Source organism: Leuresthes tenuis, unplaced genomic scaffold (assembly GCF_036924035.1).
Source record: "Leuresthes tenuis unplaced genomic scaffold, fLeuTen1.0.hap1 SCAF_20, whole genome shotgun sequence".
Taxonomy (NCBI): Eukaryota; Metazoa; Chordata; class Actinopteri; order Atheriniformes; family Atherinopsidae; genus Leuresthes; species Leuresthes tenuis.
Window position 1 is genome coordinate 20,022,512 of NW_027325374.1, and position 10,931 is coordinate 20,033,442.

Genomic DNA, 10,931 nt, shown 5'->3' on the forward strand with positions numbered 1-10,931 from the left:
CGCGTAGTATGTTACAGCATGACGTCAGATAAAGTATTAATAGTCTGGCTCGTTCGTACTCTCCGCAAAGGTCGTGTTCAACGGCGATTTTCGGGGAGGATTTTAATCCATCGAGGTTTTTAACTGACTAACGTCTTCGAGGCTAAAGGTAGTATTGCTACATTTCTATATTTAAAATGAATCTGACGAATGAAATGTGATTTATTATGACGTATCGCGTTACTGTATTTTTTTTCAAATTTATGTCTACAAGTCATTGCTGGTAACATGTCGGCGTGTTAATGGTAGCGTTAGCTAAAATATAGAACAATGGAGTCCCAACGGTTGAGGTCTTTGTTAAAAATAAAGACTAACTTGCTTAAAAAACGCAGACGGGGCTCATCCTTTTATTGCGTATTGCGTTGACCTTACTTAATGTCAATACACGAGGGTAATGGTTTCTTGAGATGATTGAAGGTATTGTTGCTTCGGACGAAACTGGAAAATGGCGAGGTCGAAAAGCAAAGCTTGGGAAGCTAAGGCGCCATTTGTTTGGATGCTAATATTTTTAGTTGCTGTTAGCTTCGGGAGTAACAAAAGTGAACATGGGGGCGCTGACGTGAATACATATCAACTACACCGTATGGTTATTATGAGTCTTTACTGTTTTCAATTGCTTATAAAGACCTCGGAATAGCTTGTGTTGAGTTAAGTCTTGCTGATATACGTTTAAGCTGTAGCGTTGGTTGTTGCGGGAGGCCCACGCCTCCCATGGTTACAGCCTTGGAAGGGAGGGGGAGGGGAGCTGTTAACCAGTAAGCTAGGTTAGCTTGGTCGTGTTTACGTTTTAAGACCGGGTGCTTTCAGTTTGGTCTTACTCGCATATCGGTGGCTTGTAAAACGATATTCGTATTGCTTTCAGAACGTGAGAGATGGCACGTACCAAGCAGACCGCCCGTAAATCCACTGGAGGAAAGGCGCCAAGGAAGCAGCTCGCTACCAAGGCAGCCAGGAAGAGCGCGCCGTCCACAGGGGGGGTGAAGAAGCCCCATCGTTACAGGTATGCAGTTTTTAATCGGGTGTTGATTGTTTTGTTTTTAAATTCCATTTTGTTGACTGTGCAAATTGGTTATCCAGGCCAGGAACTGTGGCTTTGAGGGAGATCCGTCGTTACCAGAAGTCCACTGAATTGCTCATTCGCAAGCTGCCTTTCCAGCGTCTGGTGAGAGAGATTGCCCAGGACTTCAAGACTGATCTCCGTTTCCAGAGTGCTGCCATTGGTGCTCTTCAGGTAAGAAAATGCTTGTCATTGAATGATGGGATCAACATGAGCGATAGAAAGCATTTATTTACTTATATTTTTTTTCCTCCAAACAGGAGGCAAGTGAAGCATACCTGGTGGGTCTGTTTGAGGACACTAACCTTTGCGCCATCCATGCTAAACGTGTCACCATCATGCCAAAAGACATCCAGCTGGCTCGCAGGATAAGGGGAGAGAGGGCCTAAAGAGGCCAGTGGCTGCATTGACAAATGATCCCTATTTATCATACTTAACCATTTTGTGAACATTTTTATTTCTTGGGTTTTTATTTTATATATACAAGTTCTCATTTTTAATTTTGTAATTTTTTTTTTAAAGAGTGATACAATAAATCAACCATTCCATAAGCAAGAGTACACTAAGGGTAGTAGAAGTGTGCTGCCTGCTCCCTCTCGGGTCATTATTCTTATTGTAACATGACTCCATCACTCGAGTCATTGTGTGCGTTTGGCTCTATTTAGGAATGGAGTTCTGAACAGTAATTCTTTGCATCTTCCAGGGGCAGCGTTTCTTAACAAATCTACAGTTGATCATAGAATGCCAGCATTTCTTCAGTATGCCTCACTGCAGTGTCAGGGTATTGGCTACCTCAGTTGATCCTCTGTGATAAGGAGCATTGCAGACCCTTCTGGTTTTTGGGGCCGCTTTTTACATGTTTTCCCAACACAAAATCTTGGCAGCTACATTTAATACTATTTATGAAATGTTGTCACATGTCTTTCTATTAAAGGTCTTTATGAGTAGAAAGCTGTGTGCTGTTTTGTATTCAAACACTGATGCTATGTGGTAATTACACTTCTTTTTTTTATTTACAATACATGGAATGAGCAACCAGTGGGTGGTTGGGTCATACAAACCATTCTGTGTGCTTGAAACCAGTAGCTGTAAAAGAGGGAGGGGTGTAAGTTGGTGTAGATAAGATTCAGAACTGTTTGAGTAGTTATTTCTCACCAATGCGGCAGACAATGTCTTCACATTCCTTAACGTTATTGGCTCTGAGCACCGTGCAGCAAAAACCTGTTGACTCGGGTGTCTCTGGGGAGTCCCTGGAGGTGGAGACAAATGTTAAGCTGCTTGTCCCTTCAACAGCAGTAGTACATAGTTTCTATGTAAAAATGTAATACTTACGCCACACAGAAGGCAAATATTGTGTAGTCTGACTGAGCGAACCTCCCTACACATGAAATCTCTGGATAGTGATGCTCAAACAGCTTCTGAGAATATACAGACTGTAAGAACCTCCCTTGCACCACCCTCCCAGGTGTATATATATATTTTTTTATTTCTTTTAGTTTCATATTTCATACCATTGTGCTGTTTCTGTCAGTGCACGTCAAATGTGTTTCCTTCATATCTAGAAGCACCTCCTGTGGGACACATTGCACAGCATGTATCAGACTGTATTACAAACCATGGCTCTGACGTCAGCGTGCCCGTAGGCAGGGGAGTTACCTTGCTCGGCAGGTGTTTATGCAGCACCTGTGGAATTGCATGCTGCAGCACTTCTTTGCCTCCAAACTGAGGGTCAAACCAAGTATTAAATCCAAAACATCTCCAGTTATTTAACAGGAAATAATGAAAACCAGTTATTACCATCCCAATGTTTGCTTCTCCCAGGAACTCCACGATGTAAACTATTCTGTTGTGAGAGAGAAGGGTCAGTTTGTGGCGTGTTCCTGAAAACGGTACGGCTTCAAACTACAAACAGTGCACACTTGCCTTCCCTCTTTGAGGCATTGTGAAGCAGGAGGTCTGCTGTCTTTACCGGCCGTCTGTTGGGAGGGAACGGGACCAAGCTGCAGATTAGGGTTCTCCATCCTCAGGGCCCGCAGGAGCTTGACAATGGGCCGATACACCGTTCCGTCCTGGGCCTTCCATCTCAGAATACGGATGGACAAAGGGCAGCCCTTCAGTCGTGACAGAACCACACCAGCCTGGGAGTACAGAGAAAACCACACAGAGCTGTGTTGTCAAAATAACTACGTTGCATATCTCATCTGAGAATCTGAAAATGGAATGAATTCTGGAAAATAACTTCCTCACTACTTGTCATTTGCACTCATTTGAAATAGAAGTCATATTCACCACGTTTAAAAGACCCACACAGGAGAGCCCAGTCTTTAAAATCTGTTCTGAGGCACTTTTAGGAAGCTCTGAGCTCAGTTCACTGCACACACCTTCCTGTTTGTTCTTCTAGGTCGATGCAGGATTACTGCCCGATTCATTTTTCTCAAGACTCACCAAAGCTTTTATTTATTTATCTGAATGTCGGTGTTTGAGCATTTCTTCACCTGTCCGTTTTTAGAATTCCTCAGCGAGGTGCCGTTGATCTCATCAAGGATGTCACCAGGACAGATTAACCTGTCGACGTGAGCCTGACTGCCGGGCGTTAAGTCGAGGATGAACACGCGCCCACTGAGATACCTGAGAGGCGGACATAAAGACACAGGCAGAAGCTTCACATAAGAAGAAACACAGAGAACGGAACCTCTTTTTTTCCTCTTGTGGAGTTGAAGAGTCAGACCTCAGAACCATCCCAACTTCCCGGCAAGGCACGACTTCATACGTTTCACACACCTGAAAACAAACACAGCCTGTCACGTTCTCACCACACTGTCTGAGGAAGTTATTCTAATAATGTGACGGATGCGGCAGTTAATCGTTGCTCTTACCGGTAGGAGCCAGCTCTCATCCAGAAAGCTGCAGTTCTGTTTAAAGAGAATAAGAATAAATGTGATAGTTCACAACCAAATAATAAATGGCATTAACACAGGGAAACAAAACCCTTGTAGCTTTGTTATTATGCAGAAATAAGATACACAGTGCATCCGTTTCCGTCTGACCTCCATGTCCAGTTTGAACTCCATGTGAGAAAGGACCAGCAGCAGGGACAGGAAAGGCTCTGGAAAAAGGAAAACGGTGATCGTGGTGACAAGAGTGGCCTCCGCTTCGCTCGAGCCACTGCATTTGGTGGCAAACGATCAGATAAAAAGCCTCACCTGCATACTCCTCATTCCTGAAGATTGATGAAGCCGGGCTGTACCACTGCAGGGGTGAGAAACGGGAAGAATAACGGACAAATGCACTCAAATTTCACCGCCAATTTGGTGAGCGACAGAGAAAATCTGCGTGTCTGACCTCCAGGACTCTGGGCGTGTGCAGCAGGTGTGTGAAGAACTGTGACAGGGTCTTGCGGCTGAGGGCCAGCCTGAGCAAGTAGCGTCCCCGGCCCTGAGCCGAGAGCAGCTTCCTGTGAACTCTGGTCTGCTCGATGGCCAGGGACAGAGAAGACAGCCTACACACGAGTACACACAACAGGTGTTGACATTCTGTGTGAGACTTCCAGCAGAGCCAGTGACACTTCTGCGGGGAAAAAAGTTTCTTATCAGTTACCTGCCACATGCATCTTGGTGGGGAAGTTGTTCAAAACACTGCCAGTAATCTCTGTGTACCAGACTGAGCACAGGCTCTGGATAGAAATAAAACCATTACGATCAAACGTGCGCATCTACTGCAGTGTGAAAATTTGGCAAAAGGATGTGTAGATAAGGCAAATGTTTGTGTTGATACTGACGCTGGAGGCCCTTCCTGAGGACCAGCTCCAGAAGCTCACAGCAGGAGGCCAGGTGAGGGTTGGAGTCCGTCACCACCTCCCCATCTGACTGCAAATTCAGCACACACACTGCAAGCAGAAAGATCTTTTGTCCATCCGCGTGACAAGTGTTCAAAAATACACAGTTTCTCCAACAAATGGCCTGACCGTCGACATTTCGCGCATCAACGCCACACGGAAGAGACGCCATAGACAATAAAAGATGTGGCAGGTGTTTTGTCTTTTTTTTCACGTATACATTTCGCCTTTGAGGCTGTCAGCAACAAAATAAACAGAACCCTAGTTATGAAGCAGGTTTGGGCGAGAAATTACATTTAAAAAAATACCGATCGACGCCGCGTGAAACTGAAATGGACCGATAACGCCAGCCTACCATACACCATTCACTGATGCTTACCCTTCAGGGAGCAGATGAGAGGGTCTTTGGGTGCCATGTTGAGCGTCCAGCTGTGATGATAGGCACTCCTTGATAAGAGGCTAGCAGCCCCTTATCGTCTAAGCACAGGGATATGCGCTGTAAACGCTTCCGTGTAGCGAAAATACCGAGACACCTTCCCATTCCACAGTTTCTGTCAGAGACAGAGGGCGGATGGACACGTGGATATAACACACCTTTACAGACTGAATATATGTTTCTGTCAACCAATGACACTGAGGAGCCTTGAAAATATACCGGAAAGGCTATAGACTGCCGATAAAGATAGCTCGCGGAGTTAGTGTGTGGTGTTTCATTGATACAGTTTACTTTACTGAGATGTGGTTGTCTTTACGTCAGCTTACTTCTTGTTCATTGTCTGAAATTAGAACCGCATGTAACATGTTAGCACGACATAGCAAATTAATAATGGCAGTACTACTGCTTAACTACTCTGGGATTGGTAATGTCACTCTAAACACAGTTTACAGAAGATCAGCTTACTGTAAGACTGTAAACTGTAAGATTTTGTCTGTGCAGTTTCTTCGTTTAAATAGTGTAAAATGGCGGCCTCTAGTGGCCGTCCTTCCACACTGCCGGTCAGCGGAGGCGGTGGCGGATAAGAGCGCGCGCTCTGTCTCTCGTGCCGCAGTTGTGGCTGAGTGGAAGAAGTGGCTCGTCTGTGAGCGATGGCGGAGCGATAAACTAGCCTGAGTTCGGTGAAAACATCACTGAGGAGCCGCGCAGTTACCAGAAGAACGGAAAATACTCATATTACAAGGTCAGGATGAATTTTCCCCTCTAAATGCACATATAAAGCTAGACAGCTGGTTGTGCCTGGCAAAGGGCTTAATTAAGATAGGCTCATTTACTCCATGTTAGTTCAGTTGACGCTCCTCTGCAAACGTGCCCTCATGCTCGCATTCATTCGCCCTTGTTTGCACCGTTTAAAACGACACGTTTTAGCTGTGTTTTATCATCCGCTTGTTTTGATCCAGACTTGCAGGCGGTATCGTCATACCCAATATAGAAAGTCACAACTTGTGTTTGTACTGCAGTGGCACCGGCGGTAATCCTGGATTTCCTCTAATCTTCCTGCTCCTCTGCCACCTTCCTCTGCTCGGCCTCCACTACCAGAGATAAACGCAGTATCTAACCAAGAGTCAGACAGTGATTTATCACAATTGCACAGCTTGACAGACAAGCCAATAAAGTGGCATATCGTCCGTTTTTCCCCGTCTGAAATGTATTGCAATTTGCCCTGCATTGTAACTGCCCCGGCATGTATTTTTAAGTTGATAGTTGGCTTGTGTGGCTTTTATAGCCTCACATATATAGAAAAATCCCACATCCTTATGAATAAGTCAGAATTTTCTGGATGATACCCCCCTCCCACCCCCTCAGAGTCGTCAGAATTTATGCCCTTCAGTGCCTGGAGAGTCAGATCCAGCATCCTTTTGGCTCAGCTGCCACCCCTACATCACAGGAAGCACAGCAAATCCCCTCAGTACACTGAACTGGCATGCAGGGGCGGATTGAGTGCTGAATCAACAGCAAGTTGGTCCAACAATCCCCCGCACCCTTTAAAAAATCCTCTGCACTGCTGTCTCACAGCTCTAGGGGAATAAACTTGCATTTTCAAGCCCATGATCAAGCTGCATCGACCCACGTGCGTCAGGAAATCCTGTTACAGTGCAATATTTTTTTGTTTGTTTGTTTCTGCAATTGTTTGCCCTCCACTCTGTGGTCTTGTGTGTGTGCCTGCTGTGTCCTCTCCTCCCCCTCGTGTACAGCTCAGAGTGCCTGATAACGAGCTCTCTGTGGGCTTTGAGTGCAGAGCGATGATGATGAAAGTTCTGCAGAGCTCCTCTCTTCACGCACACGCGCACAGCTTTTTGCCACCTCACATAAATTGTGCGATTTGTGCTCCCTCATCGATTTGCGACTCAGCTGCAGTTGGGCCCCGGCTCTTGACAGAATGAGTGCCAGCCTACTAAAGCGTTTTTATTATCGTATCACAGGGCATCGGCCTCGCTCTCCAGCAGCCAGCATGATGAAGGACTGCCTGCAGTTTCTAATCGAGCCGGCCAAAAAGCTCAAGATCAGGCTCAAGGTACGCGACTCTGCTCCCACCATTGATTGGACTTAAATTGCTGAATGTGTACACAAAATTCTGTTGTTGTCTTTTCTCTTACATTGGGTTTCTTATGCAGGAGTCTCGTAGGAGAGTGAAACATGAAAAGAAGGAGCCTCTGGTGGAAAGTCAGTTATTTATCATGGAACTTGCCAGAGAACTGAACAGAATTTGCCAGGTAAGCTCTTCTCTCTTTTTCAGTTCCAGCACTTTGAGTCGCAGAAATCATTTGTATCTCATCACATATTAGAGATCAAACGTCCTCGCCCACATCTGGACATGTGAGGACATCTGGCCGGCCAGCGTGTGCCGTGACTTCATTGTGGACTGGGCTGCCGTGCTGGAGAAAAGAGTACAGGTACAAAAAAAAAACCAAAAAGTGCCATATTTCTCTTTTTAGCCAGGATGACAGAAGAAACCATGTTCTCTGTATTGTTCTTAAAAGTCTCCATTTCATACCCAGCACAAGATCATGCCATCTGACTACCAGTATGAGAAGCCAGAGAAGAGGGACTGGAAGGGACACCTTCTTTGCATACTGGAGTCGGGGGGAGAGTATGATATGGGGCCTCACAAAAGGGTCATCATGGACTGGACGCGGCAGATTAAATGCAGAGCTCAGGTGACTATACGAGGAAGTTGAGGCTAACTGGTTGGTGATTACTGTCTGACCCAGTTCCACCCCTGTGTCTGATAAAGATGATTAAGCTAAACCTTACCCTTGGCAGTCGTCCTGTCATTCTCAGAGTGTGATGGGGATGTGATCACAAGTTGGAGGGAACACTTTAATCATAACCGTGCCAACTGTTTGTGACCGGTTCCCTCCAGCCCCCTGTGTGGCCAGGCGAGCCTGTCCTCATGATGCTGGATGACCTGGAGTTCCAGTGGAAGAGGGGCTGCTTGCCCAACCTGCTCCCAGCCATGGAGCTCATCATGCTGGCCGTCCTGAATGCAGACAGCCCCACAAAGGTCTGGATGTGTTTCCAAATATTTGTGTGAAATCTTCACCTTCTTCCATGGGGAAGCCGGTTCGTGTTCTCAGCTCAGATTCTGTGCTAATGTCGGGATAAGGGGTGTTCGTATTTAACTTGAAGTTAAAAGGATTGGAAAGCGAGTTTTGTGTCGTTTGCATGATGACACCAGGGTCAGTGGCGGTGAGATTCTGTAGAAAGGCACTCTCTGGAGTGTGCTGCATGATGCCCGGCCATGCTAATCTCTTTATCTCATTGTCTAACTCACCTTGACCTGCTTCGGCCTTATGTTTACACTGTGTGTGTTTGTAGGAGGATGTGACCAAACAGTGGCTGGTGAAAAAGCAGAGGAGCCAGAGGATCGGTGAGTCCAGTGGAGATTGTCATCATTTAGTGGAGATTACTCAAAGCGTATCAGATAGTGGGTGAAAAACTGTCTCCTTGTAATCATAGTATTTATTTTCTTCTTTTAGACACAGTCCGTTACATCCCCCACAGTGGTAAGTATTGACTGTAGCTCTGTGATGGTGTTACTCAGCTGCATATTGATCCACTGGTTGTCTTATTTATCTTGACAGTGGGAAATGCATTGAAGCCCCTTTTCTATGACACAACACTTAATTTATCTCCGAACTGCACTTGTTTACTTTTAGCGTTCAACCCTTCAGTGTGACTTGTTAACGGTTCAGAACCCGAGCTGGGCTGCCGTAGTTTTCTGTTGACAGCCAGGTGTTTGTGTGGCAGCGGCAGAACAAAACTGAAGCCAGAAGAAATGTGGAGCAGCCAAACACAGGCGGCACGACTAATAACAGAAATGTACTGCTGTCAAAAGGAGACGAGAAGTAAAGCTAATTAAAGGGGCGCTCGAGTAATCCCTTTTAGATTTACTGACTTGTTATCTGGCAAAAGAACAGAAGAAGTTTTGCTGGGATTAGAAAGAGCACCCCAATGGGGCTGAGTCTCTCAGATCTCAGAAATGTACATGGAAGTTGTTGTGGAAAGAAAAACACTTTTACAAACAAGATCAAATGCATCAGATTCAAAAATCATACACAAGATTGCAGAGGAACGTGAACTTCCTCCCAGACGATGGACTGTGTAGCATCACTGAAGTGTCAATTAAAGAAAATAGATGATTCAACGGGTGTCTTTTTCTTTACAGTTTGGAACTGGATTTGCGATGCAGCAGGTATGAAAAATCCCGTCTGTTTGTTGTCATGTTCCAGGTTTGAGTGTAGAGTTGTTTTTAATGGCTGCGTCTGCTCCACAGAGGAGGTCACCCTGGACTCAGAAACCGCTAACCGAGACCTGCTCATCTCCAGCGATGAAAAACGCATGCGGTGCGGCCTGGAGCGCCGTGACGTCCCGCAGTGCCCACAGCGCTTCGACGGGTGGTGGTGTGCCGTGGGTCAGGAGGGCTACGCCTCCGGGCGCCACTACTGGGAGGTGGAGGTGGGCGAGCGGGATTGGCGGCTGGGCGTGGCTAAAGCTTCTGCCGTGAGGCAGGGCTTCCGCTCACTGAACACAGAGACGGGCTACCTGACTCTCCGTCTGGAGAGAGGCACTGATCTGAAAGCCCTGACGGTGCCCACGACCCCCTTACCCCAGAGCCTGGTGCCCAGGAAGGTCGGGGTGTGTCTGGACTATGAGGAGGGCCAGCTGTCCTTCTACGATGTGGAAAAGCGCTCACATTTGTACACCTACAATGAGAATTTCACAGAGGAACTGTACCCAGTATTTGGGACTGTGGAGGTGGTCAAAGACCTGGTGATCAGACCTGCGGGCGTCAGGCAGCCGTGCCTCTGCCCCGGGGCCTGCCTGTGGAACTGAACTGCTCAGCGCTCGTTGCTCACTTCACTCCTGATCCACAGCAGCCCACACAGGATGTCGTGTGTCGGCTCTGAGCCTGGCTGTGAGGTGCCTGGTGAGATTAGGAACAGGACCTGCCACCCTTCTGCATTTAAACTCTCTGTTCCTCTGCCTTCATGGAGACATACAGTGTTTGAACATTTGTATTTTGGAGGTTGATATATCATCAGTGTCAGAAGAAAACCTCAATCAGCCTTGTTTTTCCACATTGTCCTTTGAGGTTTGTCTGTGGAGGATTTAGAGAACACCAGTCAAAATAAAAAAAAACTGCTAGATTTTCATGCCCCACGTGAATATTTTCAACTAAGGTTTTTCATTATCTCTTATAGAGCTTGAAAGTTCTAGCGTAAAGGCTCTAAGAAAGGAAGTTTGACCAGCTACTTCTAGTCTCAGCGCAGATAATCTCAGACTGAACTGACGCATGTGAGCAGTTAATCCCTCAAACTGTGTGTGATGCTTTGTCTCAAGCTTCCCGCAAACTCCGCTGGGCATGGGCTTGTTTCTGCGGCTGTGCTTTGTATCTGTGCACAACATAAAGATGGCTATGGTTTCTTTCTCCCGAAAATGAATAAACTGTTAATCTTCCATTTTGTCCTCAGTGATCACACATCATTTGTACATCAAGTCAT

At 46.3% G+C, this 10,931-nt stretch overlaps 3 protein-coding genes across 6 annotated transcripts; 2 read left to right on the forward strand and 1 right to left on the reverse strand.

Moving 5' to 3' along the window:
• Positions 1 to 58: 58 nt before the first annotated feature.
• LOC140278476 (histone H3.3A) lies at positions 59 to 2,047 on the forward strand. Its single transcript, XM_072373493.1, has 4 exons — positions 59 to 148; positions 902 to 1,039; positions 1,117 to 1,270; positions 1,357 to 2,047. Exons 2-4 carry the CDS (start codon positions 912 to 914, stop codon positions 1,483 to 1,485), a joined length of 411 nt encoding a protein of 136 aa, XP_072229594.1. The 5' UTR covers positions 59 to 148; positions 902 to 911; the 3' UTR covers positions 1,486 to 2,047.
• On the reverse strand, positions 1,590 to 5,496 carry LOC140278475 (uncharacterized). Of its 2 annotated transcripts, none has more exons than XM_072373492.1 (15): positions 5,311 to 5,496; positions 4,875 to 4,982; positions 4,694 to 4,769; positions 4,439 to 4,595; positions 4,300 to 4,345; positions 4,144 to 4,202; positions 3,973 to 4,008; positions 3,825 to 3,877; positions 3,592 to 3,724; positions 2,894 to 3,234; positions 2,753 to 2,818; positions 2,608 to 2,667; positions 2,429 to 2,511; positions 2,252 to 2,346; positions 1,590 to 2,182 (listed from the first exon to the last, which is right to left on the reverse strand). In XM_072373492.1, exons 1-10 carry the CDS (start codon positions 5,345 to 5,347, stop codon positions 2,959 to 2,961), a joined length of 981 nt encoding a protein of 326 aa, XP_072229593.1. In that variant the 5' UTR covers positions 5,348 to 5,496; the 3' UTR covers positions 1,590 to 2,182; positions 2,252 to 2,346; positions 2,429 to 2,511; positions 2,608 to 2,667; positions 2,753 to 2,818; positions 2,894 to 2,958. The 2 variants fall into 2 exon arrangements, with proteins under 2 accessions (XP_072229593.1, XP_072229592.1); XM_072373491.1 differs by having other exon boundaries at positions 2,429 to 2,514.
• Positions 4,844 to 10,887, forward strand: LOC140278474 (butyrophilin subfamily 1 member A1). Of its 3 annotated transcripts, none has more exons than XM_072373490.1 (10): positions 4,844 to 4,926; positions 7,350 to 7,441; positions 7,542 to 7,640; positions 7,713 to 7,820; positions 7,926 to 8,084; positions 8,291 to 8,431; positions 8,746 to 8,797; positions 8,907 to 8,933; positions 9,596 to 9,622; positions 9,704 to 10,887. In XM_072373490.1, the coding sequence occupies exons 2-10, from the start codon at positions 7,379 to 7,381 to the stop codon at positions 10,261 to 10,263; spliced, it is 1,236 nt and encodes a 411-aa protein (XP_072229591.1). In that variant the 5' UTR covers positions 4,844 to 4,926; positions 7,350 to 7,378; the 3' UTR covers positions 10,264 to 10,887. The 3 variants fall into 3 exon arrangements, with proteins under 3 accessions (XP_072229591.1, XP_072229590.1, XP_072229589.1); XM_072373489.1 differs by lacking the exon at positions 4,844 to 4,926 and adding an exon at positions 5,816 to 6,109; XM_072373488.1 differs by lacking the exon at positions 4,844 to 4,926 and having other exon boundaries at positions 6,756 to 7,441.
• The last annotated feature ends 44 nt before the right edge of the window (positions 10,888 to 10,931 follow it).

Excerpts from the sequence above, each read along its gene's own strand:
- LOC140278476 (XM_072373493.1), top strand. The coding sequence starts at position 912 with ATGGCACGTACCAAGCAGACCGCCCGTAAATCCACTGGAGGAAAGGCG. Across the intron at positions 1,040-1,116 it reads AAGAAGCCCCATCGTTACAG|GCCAGGAACTGTGGCTTTGA; the intron begins GTATGCAGTTTT and ends TTGGTTATCCAG. Across the intron at positions 1,271-1,356 it reads CTGCCATTGGTGCTCTTCAG|GAGGCAAGTGAAGCATACCT; the intron begins GTAAGAAAATGC and ends TCCTCCAAACAG.
- LOC140278475 (XM_072373492.1), bottom strand. The coding sequence starts at position 5,347 with ATGGCACCCAAAGACCCTCTCATCTGCTCCCTGAAGG. Across the intron at positions 4,346-4,438 it reads ACACGCCCAGAGTCCTGGAG|TGGTACAGCCCGGCTTCATC; the intron begins GTCAGACACGCA and ends TCACCCCTGCAG. Across the intron at positions 3,235-3,591 it reads GGAATTCTAAAAACGGACAG|GCTGGTGTGGTTCTGTCACG; the intron begins GTGAAGAAATGC and ends CTGTACTCCCAG.
- LOC140278474 (XM_072373488.1), top strand. The coding sequence starts at position 7,307 with ATGAGTGCCAGCCTACTAAAGCGTTTTTATTATCGTATCACAGGGCAT. Across the intron at positions 7,821-7,925 it reads TGCTGGAGAAAAGAGTACAG|CACAAGATCATGCCATCTGA; the intron begins GTACAAAAAAAA and ends TTTCATACCCAG. Across the intron at positions 8,432-8,745 it reads ATGCAGACAGCCCCACAAAG|GAGGATGTGACCAAACAGTG; the intron begins GTCTGGATGTGT and ends GTGTGTTTGTAG.